At 39.9% G+C, this 20,589-nt stretch overlaps 1 protein-coding gene across 2 annotated transcripts in view; it reads right to left on the reverse strand.

The window, feature by feature from the left end:
* ccdc39 (coiled-coil domain 39 molecular ruler complex subunit) overlaps positions 1-20,589 on the reverse strand; it is a 115,994-nt gene that overhangs the window by 65,351 nt on the left and 30,054 nt on the right. For both annotated transcript variants that reach the window (XM_063044854.1, XM_063044855.1), the window contains exons 10-12: positions 17,462-17,656; positions 11,486-11,650; positions 1,414-1,551 (exon numbers count right to left, since the gene is read on the reverse strand). In XM_063044854.1, the coding sequence (XP_062900924.1) occupies positions 1,414-1,551; positions 11,486-11,650; positions 17,462-17,656 (498 nt within the window). The remainder of the gene's footprint in view (positions 1-1,413; positions 1,552-11,485; positions 11,651-17,461; positions 17,657-20,589) is intronic.

Raw genomic sequence — 20,589 nt, forward strand, 5'->3', positions numbered from 1 at the left:
AAGCCGTGATGGTGTGTATGGGAAAACTTTTATTTGCCTGTCTCAAGCTTAAATTTTCCAACATACATTCATTAATGGAAGAGAAATCAATATTTTTTAGAAGGCATTATGAAGCTATCCTGTCAAACGAATATTTGAAATATAACAGCACATATGAAGTAAGTTAAATATATTAGCTGATATTACAGCTGATTACTTGCTTAATAATTTATTATTGTTCAGTAACAGAATAACATTTCTTTTGTATAATTTTTAACAACTTCCTTTCATCCACCACTGTGGTCATTGTTAAATTTGCATAAATTATTCTGAATTTCTGTCCAAGAGCAAGACCTCACCCTCACATTGCTAATTTGTACTTTCTTTGCATGGTAGTAGCTGAACTTTCCCATAAAACTTGTGTCAGTCTTCCATTGTAGCCCTGTGCAGATTTCTCATCAAATTGCTGTGCATATCAGTATATGATGTCAAAACAATCTTTTCCTCTTGGCATTTAAACCTCTTCTCCAACAGATGCACAGCATTTCCATAATTTTTGACAGATTTAATGGTTAAGTGACTCTTTTGTTGCTTGACAGGAATGAAAGAACCATTATTACTGGCACATTGTGTTTGGCTTCAAATTAAACTGCATTTACGAAAGCCACATATTTTCACAATTTCACTGAAATTTCAATCATTTTGACCAAATATATGTTTCACTAATATCAGCAAAACATGTCAGATTTGGATTTTTCTTTTACTTTATTCTCCATGCCAGCAAATTTGGGTCAAATTAATCCAAAGAAACTATAAATCATCTCCAAAAGGCCAAACCCAGAGAAGCCAAGGCAATAAGTTGTAAAGTTTTCCCTTTCATCGATGGATTAAGGTGAGAGAAAATTAACAAAATCTATGAGATGAAGGCAATTGGACAATTGCAATACAAACACAGGAACTTAAAATTTTGCAAAATAGAGAGCTTAGGACATGTTCAGCAGGCTCTGCTACGGGGGAGCAAGAAACTGAGAGACGGATATCACATAAATAACCTGCACAATCCATTTTTAGTTCTGATACAAGCAAGAAACACATTATCTGAAACTGTATGTGAAATGGGGTTTCTTAACTTTACATTGGGGGGCCTTCTGGTGTTAACAGTGACTGAGGTTAGAGTGGGAGTATGAAGGAGAATTAAAGTGGAACTCTGAGTTGCCCATGCAGTGTGATTGCAAATGTTCCATGAACTTAATTGCTTTTTACTTGTAAGGACCATTATGGTCCCCGTAAGGTAAGAAATTTATATTTCTCCTTGTATTCCACCTACAAATAAATAGTATTTGTTTGAATTCAGAGTTACTAAAGAGTTTATTGAGTTATTCATCACAGCCAGTAACATTATGTAAATTAACATTTTTAGTTATTTCTTCTTACTTGTTCAGCAAGTTTGTTCTTTTTTAATTCTTTTTCTCCATTATCAATGTGAAGATGGATGTCTTCTATTTTACTGGTCAGATCAATCTTCTCCTCTCTGCACTTGTCCAGGTATCTCCTCAAATGTTGAATATCATTCTGCAATAAGAGAAACAAATCGTGGTTTGTTCTATGTACTTTTGTTCTTGTCACATAATCCACACAGTTAAAAACATTATTTATACAAACTGCATAATTTTCAGTGCACCAAATGAAATTGTTAAACATTTGGAATGCATGAAATACTTTTATTAAAAGATGAAAAATAATAGATTTAGAAATAATTGGTTGATACTTAAAGACAAAGCAACCATTTTGACTTAAGAGTCAGTGAATCTACAAGTTGTATTGCCAAACAAGGCAACTTAGAAGGAAGCTTCACATGACTTTTTATGTGTAAAATTACATCAGAAAGAGGAACATTGAGAAATATAGTTAACATAGAAAACCTACAGCACAATACAGGCCCTTCGATCCACAAAGTTGTGCAGAACATGTCCCTACCTTAGAACTACCTAAGCTTTACCCGTAGCCCTCTATTTTGCCCAAGCTCCATGTAGCCATCCAGGAGTCTCTTAAAAGACCCTATTGTTTCTACCTCCACCGCCGCCGCCAGCAGCCCATTCCACGCACTCACCACTCTCTGTGTAAAAAACTTATCCCTGACATCTCTTCTGTTCTGACTTCCAAGCACCTTAAAACTATGCTCTCTCGTGTGAGCCATTTCGGCCCTGGGAAAAAGCCTCCGACTACCCACACGATCAATGCCTCTCATTATCTTGTACACCTCTATCAGGTCACCTCTCATCCTCCGTCGCTCCAAGGAGAAAAGGCCGAGTTCACTCAGCCTGTTCTCATAAGGCATGTTCCCCAATCCAGGCAACATCTTTGTAAATCTCCTCTGCACCCTTTCTATGGGTTCCACGTCCTTCCTGGAGTGAGGCGACCAGAATTGAGAACAGTACTCCAAGTGGGGTCTAACCAGGGTTCTATATAGCTGCAACATTACCTTTCAGATCTTAAACTCAATCCCACGATTGATGAAGGCCAATGCACTACATGCCTTCTTAACCACAGAGTTAACCTGTGTAGCAGCTTTGAGTGTCCTATGGACTCAGACCCCAAGATCCCTCTGATTCTCCACACTGCCAAGAGTTTTACCATTAATGCTATACTCTGCCATCATATTTGACCTAATGCTATATTCTGCCATCATATTTGACCTTATATGCACAGAAGAATGATGATGAGAGTAATTGGCAGTGACAATTGTAAAAATATTATTGTTCAAAGAGGGAAAGGATTTGGGATTGATCCTTGTCTTCATTACTATCTCTCATCCTCTACTAATGGTGCATCCAACAATTACATGTCATCAGAGCAAATATTTCTCATCATTTCTTCTTTCATTGCTTTTAATTGGGAAAGGAATTTTATTCAGAGGCTAATATACCATATTCATCATCAGCAAGTGAAAAGATTCTGTTAAAATGATTATCACATGGTTATTTTCCCTCTCAAAGGAGAAAGGCTCAGATTCTATTTGCCTACCAACCAAAACAGATTTTTTCTGTTATTACATCACATTGAAGCCACATAACCAATTTTCCTCTGGGGCTGAAAACTGCAAATATGTATAACTATCAGCAAAGGCATATAACTATCCAACAAACTTGCAGTCATTCTTACTAATTTCATCCTGTTGTTTTCAGATTTGGTGAACTAAATTCTATTGGCATCAATATCTGTGTATGAGTCTGATTTCTGAAAAACTGCTTAAGGCTCAGCTCATTTGTTTTCTGCCTAATTGTCAAAAAATTAGTCATGGTTTTGTGGCAGCATTTGATAGCAAATCTAGAGAATTGCACAGAAAATCTACATCAATACACAAGTGCTGTACTGTTGCAGCCTATTTGGTGAGGAATAAATTCTATTCTGGCACGTGGGATAACACTACTCGTCATCAAATGATTGCCATGAATTTTTGACATCCGCTTGAAGTAGCAAATGAAGCCATGATTTAATAGTAAGAACATAAAATATATAGGGCTGGCTGGTGGCGCAGTGACGTAGGCGCCGGACCCGGGAGTGGAGGTTCCTGGGTTTGAAACCAGTCGGGTCTGCTCCCGAGTACACTTTCCATCCGTGCCAAGTTGAGTGTCGAGATCACAACTCGACCTCGTAAAATAAAGGGAAAAATGCTGCGAAAATATCTGTGTGAGGAGTGGCTTGCCACACAGTCTCTCTCTTGCTCCGCGCCTTGTAAAAGCCATGAAAAAGACATTACCACAGACGCACGCACTCGCAGACGCACAGACGCGCACGCACGCTCAGACTCGCATGTATGCAGGCACACACCAAAAAAAAGGAACAAAAAATAGAAGCTGAATCTACTCAGCCCATCCACCATTCAATCATGGCTGATTTTTGTTTTCAACCATGTTCTCCTATCCTCTCCCCATAACCTTTAACCCTCCTTACCAATCAACAACCTATCAACCTCTGCCTTAAATACACCCTATGACTTGGCTCCCACAGATCCACAAATTTTAATGGGCCAAGCCCTCGCATCCTAGACTCTCCTATTAATGGAAATATTTTCTCCATATCCACTCTATAGAGGCCTTTCAGTATCCAACAGGATTCAGTTAGAACTCCCTTCATCTTTCTGAACTCCATCAAGTACAGGTCCATGGAAATCAAATACTCCACATAGGTTAACCCTTTTTCATTGCTGGAATCATTCTTGTTCAAAGTAAATACATTATCAAAGTACATATATAGCATCATATACAACCCTGAGATTTGTTTTCTTGCAGGCATACTCAGTAAATCCAAAAACCATAATAGAATCAATGAAAGATTACATTCAACAGGGCAGACAACCAGTGTGCAAAAAACAACAAACTACAAATATAAAAGAAAAAAGAAATAATAATAATAAAAATAAATAAGCTATAAATATTAAGAATATGAGATGAAGAGCCCTTGAAAGTGAGTGCATAGGTTGAGGGAACTGTTCAGTGATGGGCCAAGTGAAGTTGAGTGAAACTACCCCCACTGATTTCAGAGCCTGATGGTTGAGGGATAATATCTGTTCCTCAACCTGGTGGTGAGAGTCTGAGGCTCCAGTACATTCTTCCTGAAAGAAGCAGTGAAACGAGAGCATGACCTGGGTGGTGGTGGTCCCTGATGATGGATACTGGTTTCCTGGAACAGCGCTCCATATAGATGTGCTCAGTGGTGGGGAGGGCTTTACTGTGATGCACTGAGACGTATCCACTACTTTTAGTAGCATTTTCCATTCAAGAGCATTGGTGTTTCCATACCAGGCTGTGATGCAACCAGTCAATATATTCTCCACCACACCTACAGAAGTTGGTCGAAGTTTTAGAAAGTCATGCTGAATCTTCATAAACTTCGTAGGAAGTAGAGGTGCAGATATGCTTTCTTCATAATTGCACTTAAGTGCGGTGCCCAATACAGGTCCTCTGAAACAGTAATAACGAGGAATTTAAAAATGCCCACCTCTGATCCCCCAATGAGGACTTTGCTCCTCCTGAAGTCAATAATCTGTGTTTTTGGTCTTGTTGACAATAAGAGAGAGGTTTTTGTTGTGGCAGCACTCAAGCCAGCTTTTCAATCTCCCTCCTATATGCTGATTCATTACACCTTTGATTAAACCAACGCCATTGGTGTCATTAGCAAAGTCAAATATTGCATTAGAGCTGTGCTTAGTCACACAGTCATTAGTATAATGTGAGCAGAGCAGGGGTCTAAGCACACAGCCTTATGGTGCACCTGTGCTGATGGATAACATGGAGGAGCTGTTGTTGCCAATCCAAACTGACTGGGGTCTGCAAGTGAGAAAATCCAGGATCCAATTGCACAAGAAAGTATTGAGGCCAAGGTCTTGAAGCTTATTGATTAGCTTTGAGGGGTGATAGTATTGAAAGCTGAGCTGTAGACAATTAAGAGCAAACAAGAGAGAATCTGCAAATGGCGGAAACTTCCGCCATCTCCAGCGGGATCCCAACAGCAAGCATTTAGATTAGATTAGATTCAACTTTATTGTCATTGTGCCGAGTACAGATACAAAGCCAATGAAATGCAATTAGCATCTGACCAGAAGTGCAAAAGAATAGTATTATTTACAAAATAACTGCAAATAAAAAGTAAGTGCTACAGCATACAAATATAAAAGTACTGAGACAGTCCAATATGGGTGCAATACTGCTTAGCGCTGTGATATGAGGTTCAGCAGGGTCAAAGCCTTAGGGAAGAAGCTCTTCCTGAGCCTGCTGGTGCGGGAGCAGAGGCTCCTATAGCGCCTAACGGATGGGAGGAGAATAAAAAGTCCATGGTTAGGGTGAGACGCATCCTTAATAATGCTTTTTGCCCTGCCCAGGCAGTGTTTATGGTAGGTGTTCTCAATGGTGGGGGAATTGGGTGCCGATAATCCGCTGGGCAGTTTTCACCACCCACTGGACTGCTTTGCAGTCCGATACGGGACAATTGCCATACCATACTGAGATGCAGTTGGTGAGTATGCTCTCAATGGTACAGCAGTAAAAGTCCGTCAGTATCCTGGGACAGGGGTGAGCTTTCTTGATGCTCCGCAGGAAATAAAGGCACTGTTGCGCCTTTTTGATCAGGATGGAGGAGTTCAGAGACCAGGTGAGATCATCAGGAATGTGGACACCAAGGAATTTGAAGCTTGATACATGCTCCACTACAGCTCCATTGATGTAGATGGGGGCATGAGTGTGGCTCCTAGCATCCCTGAAGTCTCCTTGGTCTGGGTGTTAAAGGCCAGGTTGTTATCGGCTCATCACGCGGCCAGATGCTGGACCTCGTCCCTGTAGGCCGTCTTGTCATCTCCTCTGATCAGGCCAGCAACCGTGGTGTCGTCTGCAAACTTGATTATGGAGTTAGAACTGTGTACAGGAACGTAGTCATAGGTGAAAAGGGAGTACAGAAGAGGGCTCAGCACACTGCCTTGAGGCACGCCGGTATTCTTAACTTAACAGTTTAGGGTCTGTTAGTCAGAAAGTTACTTATAAGTTAGTCACTTATTTCCGTTCCTCCGCCCCCACCCCAGTTTCTGCTTTCTGCAGGGATTGCTCCCCAAGTGACTCCCTTGTTCAGTCATCCCTCTCCACCGATCTCCTTCTTGGCACTTATCCTTGCAAGCAGAACAAGTGCGACACCTGCTCCTAGACCTCCACCTTCACTCCAATTCAGAGCCCCAAATAGTCCTTCCAGGTGAGGCGACACTTCACCTGTGAGTCTGTTGAGGTCATTTATTGTATCTGGTGCTCCCGGTGTGGCCTATTCTATATCAGTGAGACCCAAAATAGATTGGGAGACTGCTTTGCTGAGTAACTACTGTCTGCCAGAGAAAGTAGGATCTCTCAATTGCCACCCATTTTAATTCCACTTTCCATTCCTATTCCAACATGTCCATCCATGGCCTCCTCTACTGTCACGATGAGGCCACACTCAGGTTGGAGGATCAACATCTTATATTCCGACTGGGTAGCCTCCAACCTGATGGCATGAACATCGATTTCTCAAACTTCTGGTAATGTCCTCTCCTTCTCTGTTCTCCATCCCATTTTCCCTCTCTCACCTTATCTCCTTGCCCGCCCATCATCTCCCTCTGGTGCTCCTCCCCCTTTTTCTTTCTTCCATGGCCTTCTGTCCTTTCCTGTTAGATTCCCCCTTCTCCAGCCCTGTATCTCTTTCACCAACCAACTTCACAACTCTTTACTTCACCAATTTCCACCCAGTTTACCCTATCACCTTGTGTTTCTTCCTTCCCCCGCCTTCTTACTCTGACTCCTCATCTTTTTTTCTCCAGTCCTGCTGAAGGATTTTGGCCTGAAACATTGACTGCATTGTTACGTAACCGGCAACAATGAATATTAATCGAGACTGGTTATATAGAAACAACCAAACATTTATTAAACACGTATAAACGATAAGGAAAAAAAACAAAGGAAAACTTTAACCGGAGGTTAACAGGCACGCAGCCGTTCACCAACTTGCCACTCGGCTCTGGTTCTTAAAGCATTAAATGCGAAAACAGTTTTTAAAGCGATACAGTCAGATACAGTTCTTAAAGCGATAACTTCAAAAGTCCAACAATTTTACACATTCAATTGGGAGAGACTTCTCTGGAGAACGATTTCTTCACAGGCGTAACTTTACTGCTGGTTCTGTCCACAGGATTCCCGATGTCGAAAATAAACAGTTTAAAATCGCCTGACCTTAAATTCCTTTAGAGAGAGACAGCCTTTTTGCATGAACTCATTGCGCTATTGCAAGAGTTATCTCGATGCAGGTTCTCTCCAACGAAGACTCAATAAGGTCGATTCTTTATTAAACTGCCAAACGATGCTGACTTCTCGCGATCCCTCACTTTGATGAATTCTTCACTCTCCCTTCAAAACTGTTGGAATTGAGTAAATTGGCACTTCCAGCCACAAATTTCCAGTCCAAATACAATACCATGTAAGAGAACGCACCTTCCGTTTTAAAAATGAAACTGCGTCACAAAAACAAACATGCAACAGAAACGGAGGCACAACACGTTCTACCCGGAAATCTACAAACTCAAAAACCTACTGCGTCATCTGAGTCAACTCTTATTTAGTCACAGGGGGCACGTGTCATCACGTGACCTCACATCGGCGGGAAAATCACATCAGGTGACCTCCAAAAGACCATTACATCATTCTCACAAAAAAAACAGATCTCCTTGAGCATGTAACAGTATTCTTTTCCATAGATGCTGTCTGACCAGCTGAGTTTCTCCAGCATTTTGTGCATGACAGTAAAGAACATCCTGATATATACATCTTTGCTGTCCAGATGTTCCTGGGTTGAGTGAAGAGTCAATGAGATGGCACTTGTTATAAATTTGTTGTGCTGTTAGGCAAATTGGAGCAGATCCAAATGGCTTCTCAAGCAGGAGTTATGTTTCATCACAAACCTCTCAAAACACTTCATCATAGTGTATGTAATTGCTACTGGATGATAATTACTGAGGCAGGTGACCATGCTCTTCTTAGGTACCAGTATAATTGAAACCTGCTTGAAGCAGGTGGTACCTCAGACTGCTGAAGCGGTCACCTAAAAGTGTTAAAAGTGAACACTTCAGCCAGTTGATCAGCACAGTTCTTTAGTACTCAGCCAGGTACCCCATCTGGTCCTGATGTTTCCCGCGCATTCAGCCTCCCGAAGGAGGCTCCATGTCGGTCTCAGAGACTAAAATTACAGAGTTAGCTGAGGTTGTGGCAGTTCATGAAGGTTCATTGATGTTTTGATGGTTTAAGTGAGCATAGAAGGCATTGAGATAATCTGGAAGTGAAACCTTTTTCACACCTACATTTCTTGGTTTCAGTTTATACGAGGTAATAGCAATCAAGCCCTTCCACAATTATCAAGCATTCTTCATTGATTCAAGTTTAGTCCAAAACTGCCACTGCTCTTGTGATGGCTTTCCAGATATCATTCCTGGATCTTTGGTATTGTCATTGGTTGCCAGACCTGAATGCCTCTGATCTGGCCCTCAGCAGATTGCAGATCTCATGGTTCCTTCAGGGTTTCTAGCTGGGGAAGACTAAACAATTTTGTGGTGACACACTCGTCTATGACTATTTTTAATAAGTTTGTGAACCTCCCCTGGACCCTCTCCTGGGCCAGCACATCTTTCCTTAGATCTGCAGCCCAAAAATTATCACAATTATTTGTGAAGTGTGGCCTGAAGCTAGAACAATTTTCATTGAAAGCCAGGAGCTTCATAAGCTTTGTGGATAATTGAGCTACAACTAATACATTCTTTACTACGGGGTGTTTTACTGCTCTTAGTGCTTTCAATTTCATGTGTTCATTCAACATATTTTTTCATTAGAAGTTCAAATATTGTTGATGCTTCACATGCTTGTAAATCTGTATTTTATTGGATACTAGACAACGGGGTGACCCATTGGGGCACCCTTTGAGAGAAGAAGTCTGATGTGACCAGAATGAACATTAAATTTTCCTGAATGCTATTGGTATCGCTTTGCTTTGGAAATTGAAGTAGAAAACCTGAGTTTATTAAAGAAGAACGATGCATAGCAAAGCAAATGTAGCTGCTCCTCATTTAACAAATGACACTTTTGATGGCATCATTTCTGGTTTATCTGCCACCCTTGTGCATCTCGTAGTCATTCTGGAGATGTGCGGTCCTTCCATCCCCCGTTTCTTCATCTCTTCTGCTGTTTGTTGTTTGTCTCTGATCCTGGAGACATGCATGCCTCTCCTCCTCTGTCTCTTCTTCTCTCATCTTTTTTTTCTTCTGACTCTTTGATCTTGGAGTCATGCGGCCTCATCCGATTCTTGTTCTCTCCCTCTCCTTGCTGCTTCCCGATGACGTTTGGCATCATCTCTTGACCACGCGGCATAATTAGGCTGACTTTTTTTTTTACCCTAATGCTGGATAGAAGATACAAAGCAGTAACACCAAAGGACACTGATTATTGTTGATGATGTGGTTAGCGCTCTCCTAAATGGTGATATAGTCACCGCTGTCCTTTGACTGCAGCAAAGGGCTTTATGGGTGTCTCGAAGTATGTCATTACAATAAGATTTAATTATCTCTTATCGATGGGTGGCAGTTAGATCTGTCCCAATCCTGCACATGCTGATGGTGATTAGCAGAATGTGACCCCTCGAAATAGAGCTGCCCTGCCCTTTTGCTCCGTTAGGTGTCGCTGCTGAGGCTGGCCATGCGCATGCGTCAGGCTGTCGCGTCCTGATTTCTATGATGGCGGATCGGTTCTTGGGTTAAAAGGGAGCCTGTTGATTTTTGTGAATGAGCAATTTTATACGTATATATAACCCTGAACCTGCATTCTGTAAGTTAGCACATTTTAATTCGATTTAGTCAAAAAAAGTGCCGCTGTAATGCACTGTTTGCGCTAACTGGAGGTCACAAACAGACAAACAGACAGAGCATGAAAGTTTTAGTATTATATAGATTGCTACTTAACAACTCAGCAAATCACTTAATATTCTGATGAAACAAACAATTTTTATTTAAATCAATTACACAATGTGAAATTAGAGATATTCTGAAAAGATAAACAACATGAAAATATTCAGTCGATGAAAGTGAGTCTGCTAAAATTGACAAGGTAGAGTAATGGTTAGCACAATGCTTTACAGTACCAGTGACCGGGGTTCAATTCCTGCCATTGTTTGTAAGGAGTATGTGCATTGCTCCGTTTTTCTCCCACAGTGCAAAGACATACTTTGTACTTTATAGTTGCCAAACAATTGGTACTAGAACGTACAATCATCACAGTGATATTTGATTCTGCGCTTCCCACTCCCTGGATTACAAATATTAAATAATAAAAATAGTTAAAATTAGTAAATTTAAAAATTTTTAATTGTAAATCATAAATAGAAAATAGAAAAATGGAAAGTAAGGTAGTGCAAAAAAACCGAGAGGCAGGTCCGGATATTTGGAGGGTACGGTCCAGATCCGGGTCATGATCCGTTCAGTAGTCTTATTACAGTTGGATAGAAGCTGTTCCCAAATCTGGCTGTATGAGTCTTCAAGCTCCTGAGCCTTCTGCCAGAGGGAAGAGGGACGAAAAGTATGTTGGATGGGTGGATCGTGTCCTTGATTATCCTGGCAGCACTGCTCCGACAGCGTGCGGTGTAAAGTGAGTCCACAGACAGAAGATTGGTTTGTGTGATGTGCTGTTCTGTGTTCACAATCTTCTGCAGCTTCCTCCGGTTTTGGACAGGACAACTTCCATGCCACGTTGTGATGCACCCTAGAAGAATGCTTTCTACGGTGCATCTATAAAAAAGTTAGTAGGTTAATTGGTCATTGTAAATTGTCCCTTGGTTTGGCAAGGGTTAAATCTGGGGTTGTTGGGTGGCATGGTTAAAGCACCTATCCCATGCTCTATCTCAATCAATCAATCATTCAATAAATAAATAAATGAGTCTCTACATACAGATTAATTACCTGGAGTTTCTTAAGTTGTGAATTCAATAGGTTCACTGTGCTCTTCTTCTCTTCTAAAGTCTTTGTGAGTTCTTCCACCTTATCTCCCAAAATCTCTTTTTCATTATGGCTCACATTTCCTTCTAACTTGGCCAGCCTTTGTTCTAGCTGCTGGATCTGAAAATCCTATCAAAAGAGAATATATATTTCATCAACCCAGTCAAGTATACTTTACTTTTATTTTACCAGAGGAAAGAAATTGTTTTTTCATTTGTTGCTGCTAGTAGTGTTCAGAAGTGCAAGTCACCAACTGTGCATTCTTCAACGTGTTCCAGTCTCTGGTATCAACCACTGTGAAATTTAATCGGTGGTCAATATATTTTGTACAAATGTAAAAGGGATAAAATTCTGCCTTAAATCATCTGTTATACAGTACTGATATTCCTAAAATTTGAAAGCAGCCTTTGAGTTAAGTGCAAAATGGTCTATTTTTGTTAAGTATATGATGACTCACTGAAGTCACCTGCTTTTCAAATGATGACAGAAATTAATGCATTTTTACATAAATGTGCACAATATGATGAAATTGAAAATGATACTGAAGAATAATTTTCTAATTTTGGTCTCAGCAAGGAAGGTTTGATTACAAGAAAGATAAGCCCTGATAGAAAAACAGGGTAGTTATTCTTTCACAACATCTGAAACTTGAATTTTAAACCTAATCCTTGAGGTCAAGATAACTCCTATACCATTTATGCAAATATTATATCTCAAATTAACAGTCCTGCTGAAGGGTCTCGACCCAAAATATTGAGTAGTTTTTTAGATTATGAGGACACGCAGTCCTCTTTTATTGTCATTTCATAATGCATGCATTAAGAAATGATACAATATTCCTCTGGTGTGATATCACAAAAACACAGGACAGACCAAGACTGAAAAACTAACAAAACCACTTAATTATAACATATAGTTACAACAGTGCAACAGTCCCATAACTTGATGAAGAACAGTCCCTGGCACAGTAAAAAAGTTCAAAAAGTTTCTCGAAAGTCCCACATCTCACACAGACGGGAGAAGGAAGAAAACTCTCCCTGCCATGCCCGACCATAGTCCAACTCTGAGCTGTCCGAAAACATCGAGCTCTGATCAGCCTTCTGACACAGGGCATTGAGCACCATCTCTATCCGAACGCTTCGACCTCAGCCTCAGTCACCAGCAGCAGGCAAAGCCGGGGATTTTGGGGCCTACCCTCCGGAGATTCTCGAACGCACAGTAACAACAGCAGCGAACCAGGCATTTCAGAAATTTCTTCAGATGTTCCTCTGCTTCTCACGTCTGTCTTCATCAATTCAGAATTGTCCACGGCCCCTACTTAACAGATACGATATCATTTCATCGGAGAGCTGCACGCGCTGCCATCTTATCCTCTTGCTATCATTTCCATAAATACTGTGTGACCTGAAGAGGTCTTCCAGCATTTTGTGTGTGTTCCAGTGAAAGTCACATTTTAGCTTTGTTAGTTTTGAATAACTTTTTCTCAGGTGAAGTGTATAGCAAATGTACAGAAAGAAAACATTTTATTCAAGTTTATCTTGTATCCATTCCTTGAATTCAATTAGTATTTTTTGGAGTTTAAAAGTAGCTGCAACATCTATCATCAAAAATCTCCACCATCTAGCCCATGCCACCATCTCGCAGCTACCATCAGGGAGGAAGTACAGAAGGCTGAAGTCCCACACCACCTGGTTCAAGAACAGTTACCTCTCTTCAAGCATTCAGCTGTTAAACCAATACTAATTACTACCTTAGTACACAACACAATGACCACTTTGCACTACAATGGACTATTTATCATTGCACCTGGCTATATATATATATATATATATATATATACACCTTGATTTTAACTAAAAATCCAGTCATCAGCTTGAGTCACTGCTAATGTAAAGTTTCAGTTGGGCCTTTTTTAAATGGAATTTTTCAGGATCTTTGTGTAACATTTTTGGTTGGACTCCAAACATTTATTCTCTATACATTGGCTGTATTGTCAAAAAATGATCTATACTTGACTATGACACTCTAACAGAAGTTTCTTAACCTATTTCTTCTATACTTATGACATACACTATGTAGAAGGCACGAGAGAATACCATCTGCATGTTACCTTCCAAGACACATTACCTGATCACAAAATAAATAACTTTTTCTTCATTGTGTAAATCATGGAACTCCCTACTCAGAAGTATTATGTGAATATTTTTACAGAAGGGCTACAATGACTCACAATGGTGTCTTACCATTAACTTTTCAAAGGTGGTTAGTGAAGAGCAATGAATGCTGGCCATACACACAATAACCACATCACACAAAAAAAGGATAAAAACAAGAACACACACAAAATGCTGCTTTTTGTGTGTGTTGTTCCAATCTCCAGCATCTGCAGATTTTCTCATTTGTGATTAAAAACAAGAACAATGAGTTCGTTCTAATTATTTTGAACAGTGATAAACCTTAAATACTTATACAAAATTACTTAAGACATCAACGGAGTGATGTCCCTCCACATTACCCTCACTGTTCAGCTCTTACAATGTGTCTGCAATTCAGAAAATTTTACAAACTAATAAACAATTTAAAAGGCTGGAAAGAATTTTTTTTATTTAAATAAGAAATAAACCATAATAAATTAAAACAATTAATAAACATTAACCAATCCATACAATTTATGCTGAATCTGTGGTCAGCATAAATTCTTTTGAATCTATGCAAGATATAGCTCTGCCACTGAACCCTTTGGAAAACAAGCAGTAAAACTTTGCCAGTAAGTCTGTTAACTGCATGCTCATGCAGGAATCCCAACATTTGTCTGCATTTGTGTTAATCAATGTGGTCAGTTGTCAGTGAAAATGTCAGTATTTACTAGAAAATTCTTTGCCAATGTCAATTATTAATATAATGAAAGCCATTATTGTTATTCACCTCAGTATCTATTGATTAATAAGATTTTTGGTGCTTAATGTCTGAGATAAATTTGAATGCTGTATAGCTTGACTTTTTGAAGTTATCAAAAATGTGGAATCACAGAATTAATATGTTTGTCAAAAAATCATTTGTATTATTGGATATAGTACAAAACTTTATGTAAATATTATGGCCAGTAGAAGTTTTTTCAAGATACAGGGAGCCAAGCATGCATCTGCAAGAGCATCCAAGTTAAAGTATCTATGGTAAAAAGGACAAAAAACATTAAGATCTGAAAAATAAACACTGCAGAAATATTTTGTATTGTGGATTCTTATAGTGGCCTTAAATGTTTTAGTCTATGCTTGCACTCAGGCCACAGATTGAAAAAAAATCTATTTAAGTGATATTAAATGAGTTTGGGCAATATTGATCCAGTGGATGTAAAGCCAGAGTACAAACAGAAAATACTCTGCAGATGCTGGGGTCAAAGCAACACGCACAACACGCTGAAGGAACTCAGCAGGTCGGGCAGCATCCGTGGAAATGAACAGTCAACATTTCAGGCCGAGACCAAAGGGTCTTGGGTCCTGGTAAAGGGTCTCGGCCCGAAACGTTGACTGTTCGTTTCCACGGATGCTGCCCGACCTGCTGAGTTCCTTCAGCGTGTTGTGCATGAAGCCAGAGTACAAAACTGTTAGCAGTTTGTCTTTGGTCAACAGGCCATAGCATTACAAAACCCTTCGCTGCTAGAAATTGATATTTCAGATAACATGTTTGTATTTTTTTCAAACTAACATTTAGTGGAAACAATAATATATCATTATTATTTGATTGTAGCATCATTGTCCAGTTATTGTAAACTGGAGATAAAACTATCCCATCAGGCACAGCTTTTTAAAGTTATTATAACTTGCATCAAAATATTCCATTGACTGATGACATCTATACAACTGTTTTTGCATGCCTAATGCACCAGAATCCTTTCTTGAATTGAATTGACTTTATTACTTCATCCTTCATATACATGAGAAGTAAAAATCTTTATGTTATGTCTCCGTCTAAATGTGCAATTTATAGTAATACAATTGTATCAATCAGCGTGAATTAATCCATCTGATAGCCTGATGGAAGAAGCTGTCCCGTAGCTTTTATGCTGCGGTACCATTTCTCAGATGGTAGCAGTTCGAACAGTTTGTGGATGGGGTGACTCAGGTCCCCAATAATCCTTCGGTCCCTTTTTACACACCTGTCTTTGTAAATTTCTTGAATAGTGGGAAGGTCACATCTACAGATACGCTGGCTTATTCGCACCACTCTCTTCAGGGTCCCGCGATTGAATAAATACAGTTCTTTAAGATGTGGGGACCCATACCAAACTTCTTCAACCGTCTGAGGTGAAAGAGGCGCTGTTGTGCTTTTCTCGTGTTGGCATGTGGCCAAGTGGTTAAGGCATTCATCTAGTGACTTGAAGGTCGCTAATTCGAGCCTTGGCTGAGGCAGCGTGTATGTCCTTGAGCAAGGCACTTAACCACACATTGCTCTGCGATGACACCGGTGCCAAGCTGTATGGGTCCAAATGCCCTTCCCTTGGACAACATCGGTGGCGTGGAGAGGGGAGACTTGCAGCATGGGCGACTGCTGGTCTTCCATACAACCTTGCACAGACCTGCGTCCTGGAAACCCTCCAAGGTGCAAATCCATGGTCTCATGGGACTAACGGATGTGTTTTTTTCTCAGCACAGCTGATATGTACAGACCACGTGAGATCCTCGATGATGTGTATGCTGAGGAACTTAAAGCTGTTCACCCTCTCAACTCCAAATCTATTGATGTCAATAGGGGTTAGCCTGTCTCTATTCCTCCTGTAGTTCACAACCAGCTCCTTTGCTTTTGTGACATTGAGGGAATGGTTGTTTTCTTGACACCACTATGTCAGGGTGATGACTTCTTCTCTGTATGCTGCCTTGTTATTATCTGAGATAAGGCCAATCAATATAGTATCGTCAGCACATTTAATTAGCAGATTACTTAATACAAAAATATTTAAACTCATTTACTATTATATGACAACAAAAACATCTGGAAAAATTGTTATCTATGCATTACCCTGGTTCTTATTTTTTTACTGTTATGCTGTTCCGTTTTTCATTTGTGCTGTTCTGTGCAAGCTGCTTGTTTGGGTTACTGTTGAAGATGAGAGATAGGTGAATTGTGTGCCATCCAATTGGGATGGCCAGATTAAGGGGAGGTTTCTCTGGTGAGGGACACTAAGGTTGGGCTTGGGGCTTTTGTTAGGGAAAAGAAGAGAGAAGAGGTCATAGGATTAGACCCGGAGTAGGGCCGTAATTTGATGAAGCCGGGGGTGAGATCGAAGGAGGTTCGGCGAAGGGGAAACCGTGAGCTCCAACTTGTGCACATTAGACTGTTTCATTAAAATGGGCTCTTTTCTTGTTTTGTTCTTTCTTTACTAACCCTTTAGTTAAATTAAGAATTATAAAGCTAAACCTTTTGATTGTATGCTGTGTACTGTCTATTATTCCGTGGTACTGATTTGTAACAGGGTAACGAATCACGCAGCATGCACACAAACAGGGTTTTGGGGTTGGCTCGCGCCTCAATCTCACGCGTTTGGCAAGGCCAGAAATTGTCTTCCCGAGACTTACGCAGCCATCTGGCCATCTGGCTTCAATTTATTTTGGTTTTCTATTAAATCTTTGTTTAGCCATCAAGAGAATCAACATCTGATTGAAGAGTCTATCATTCAGTTTATATGTGAGACTAGGCTGTATTCGAGAATTTGAGCTCCTTGAAGTTCTATAATGAATTATACATCCTGCGGAGGGTTGTAATACGCCTAGATGCATCTAAACAGCCGGAAATAGAAGAAGAAGAGGAAGGGGAAGGGGGAGGGGGAGGGGGAGGAATAATAATAATAATAATAATAATAACAACGCAGCCGACTGAACCAGAGTGTTTCATCTATAACATTATACAGCAGAGCAATATGGATAACAATATGCCTGTGGTTACCTGGTTATAGATGACTTCCTGCTGTCTAATACCTTCGTGGTCAAGTTTGTCAATTCTGCTATTGAGACTGCGGAGTGTTGCCTTATTTCCTGATGTTTGGTTTGTAGCTGTTTTGACTTCCTCATTAATGGAATAAAGCTCTTCAGTCTTCTTAAACTTCTTGTCTTTTAGATACTTCATTTGATCATCCAGTTCCTATTAATTAAAGATCCATAGGTAAATAAAGAATATGCTTTGACATTCTGGAATGACTGTTTGTGTGAATCAAAAATTTATATAATCCAGCACTCTTTGAGTTTTGGTAATGCCAGATTAGCATCTTTTTTCAGACTATAGATTAATACCCAAATGCACTTTTATGTTACTTATTTTTCATGATGCACTGTGGGATACTAAATTTTCTCAGTGAATATTCTTTGAGTATAAAGCCAGTGGGTAATAAAGTACAAGTTTCAGATTGAACGTTTGAGTTTGTCAAAAAAAAATTAAACATACATTCTAGTCCCCAGCTCTAGGTGTTTTAAATTTCTTTTCACAAGCTCAAACACACAAACTGAAACTTGCTGGGTTTTATCACCCACTCCCTTTGAATTCAATAGATTCCTTGAAAAAACTTTATTATACAGTACCTCTTGTATTCCAAATATTTTGCTCTCTACATATCCAGTATTTTGCTTCAGCCACATATCCAATCCCAGCTGCATTCCAAAGTTTAGCTCACTTTGGACCAAGGCATGAGACAGTTCTCAAGCCAGTCATTTTATTTAACTTTTCCTGTATACAATAGTTTGAAAAATTCCAAAATTTTCACTAATCAGATGTGGCCTTTAAATTTAGAATAATTGCCACCATGCAATTTGATAACCCATGATCACAAAAAAGAAAATCAGTATACGGGCAGTATACCAGATTACATAAAGGTTCTATCCAGACTATTGTCCATAAATCAATTCCTTCATAAGTCAGAAATGTGTTTTCTACAGCCACCCATATTGTATTGGGGATGGGTGAGTTCTGGGCTGGACGTCCTGCTCAATTAAGGAAGCTGAAGCACCCCCCACAGCCTTGCCTTTCCAGGTGTAGTTATCGCCACAGGTCCACTGTTCGGTTTGCAATGCAGGAGATCACTCGCATATGGCCTTTCCTATACTACTGTGCCCATAGCAATGCCTTCACATGACATCCCTGTTCTTACTGAGTTTGCTATGTCATGGTGCAACTCAGTGTTCAGTGGTATACCTGGGTGGGCAGGCTGGACTTATCAGCCTTGGCTGGCAGCCAGCCTAGAAGGACAACTCTGATTCCAAACCCGGGTAGATGTGACTTGTTAGCCTTGCGAGGCAGTCTACTTAGAAGGAAAACTCCAATAGTCAACCTACAGTCTTGCGGTTGCTGTGGTCATTGCAGCTTGCTGTGCCATTGTGGAACATTCCCCGGCCTAAAGAGTGGAATTGGTCCACGCACACCAATCCTTACTATAAACCTGCACAGCGCAGGCGGGAAGAAAAGTCCTACAGCAATGGAGATTTTCCCTCCTGAACTTCGCAAGTGAAGAACCAACTATCATATTGTATCACTCTACATACACTTGGGGAACACTGTTTTGATTGGCTATATTTATGTATATGGTTGAATGACAATTATACTTGAAATTGAACACTTGTCAGAATTCTTTCATTTTATCAAATATTCACCTAACACTAATAATAATTGAACTAATGGAATATATACTGAACATTATACAGTCATTAATGAACATAAAATATTTTAATATTAAAAATACTATACTGAAAAATGCATGTGATAATTTGTGTAAAGTCTGCTTTCCATAAATCAAGATATCTACACACTGGGATACCCTCTAATTAGGAGAATGACAATGACAAACTTGCCACAATCAGTGCTAGTTAAGATAGCATGAACCCCTCATTTGTCTATGAATCTCTTTTTCAGTTTCCTTCACACTCTTTAATCATAAAATTCTTGTTATTCTTCAACTCCCCAATTAACATTAAAATGAGTATTTATCTTCCTTCATAGGTGGTAGCAGGCAAGTTGAATTTCTCCTTTTTGTGAAGAGGACATTCCTGGGCAATTTTTCACATTAACAGATACATGCCAGGAGTGTAACTGAATTGAAACACCTTGGCTAGACAAAACAGTTGCTTCTGAAGTATTATTTCCAGGATATTGCCTTCTCTTGTAATGTAAGTCTCCTCGTCCTCTTAGCTGTTTAATTTTCCACCATCATCCGTGACTAGATGTCGTGAATGTGCAGAACTATAACTAGTTCCATTGGTTATGAGATTGCTTTTCTCTGTTTATTGTGCAGTGTTTTTACTGTTAAGTATGCTGCTTCAGTAGACTGGCTCCTCATCATTTTTGAATATGCCTAATGATTCTTTTGATACCCCTTCTACACTTCTCATTGACTTAGCAATGATCCCCTGGTTTGATGTATCAGTATTACAGTGGAGTAAAGGGAATTACAGAGGCATGAGAGAGGAGCTGGCCAAAGATGATTGAAAGAAGACACGAGCAGGGATGACAGCAGAACAGCGATACCTGAAATTTATGGGGGCAATTCAGAAGGCTCAGGATAGATACATCACAAAGATGAAGATCAAGAAAGGATGAGGCAACCATGGCTAATGAACATCAAGGACACCATAAAAGAAAAAGAGAGGGCATAAAATATAACAAAAATTAGTGTGAAGCTAGAGGATTGGGGAATTTTTGAAAACCAAAGGAATGCAACTAAAAAAGCCATAAACAGAGAAAATATGAAATATGAAGGTAAGCTACCCAAAAATATGAAAAAGAATACGATAAGTTTTTTCAAATATATAATAGAAACATAGACAATATACAGCACAATACAGGCCCTTCGGCCCACAAAGCTGTGCCGAACATGTCCCTAACCTTAGAACTATCTAGGCTTTACCCACAGCACTCTATTTTTCTAAGCTCCATGTATCCATCCAGGAGTCTCTTACAAGATCCTACCGTCGCCTCCGTCACTGCTGCCAGCAGCCCATTCCACACACTCACCACTCTCTGCATAAAAAACTTATCCCTGACATCTCCTCTGTACCTACTTCCAAGCACCTTAAAACTATACCCTCTTG

This window comes from Mobula hypostoma, chromosome 4, assembly GCF_963921235.1.
Source record: "Mobula hypostoma chromosome 4, sMobHyp1.1, whole genome shotgun sequence".
Classification (NCBI taxonomy): Eukaryota; Metazoa; Chordata; class Chondrichthyes; order Myliobatiformes; family Myliobatidae; genus Mobula; species Mobula hypostoma.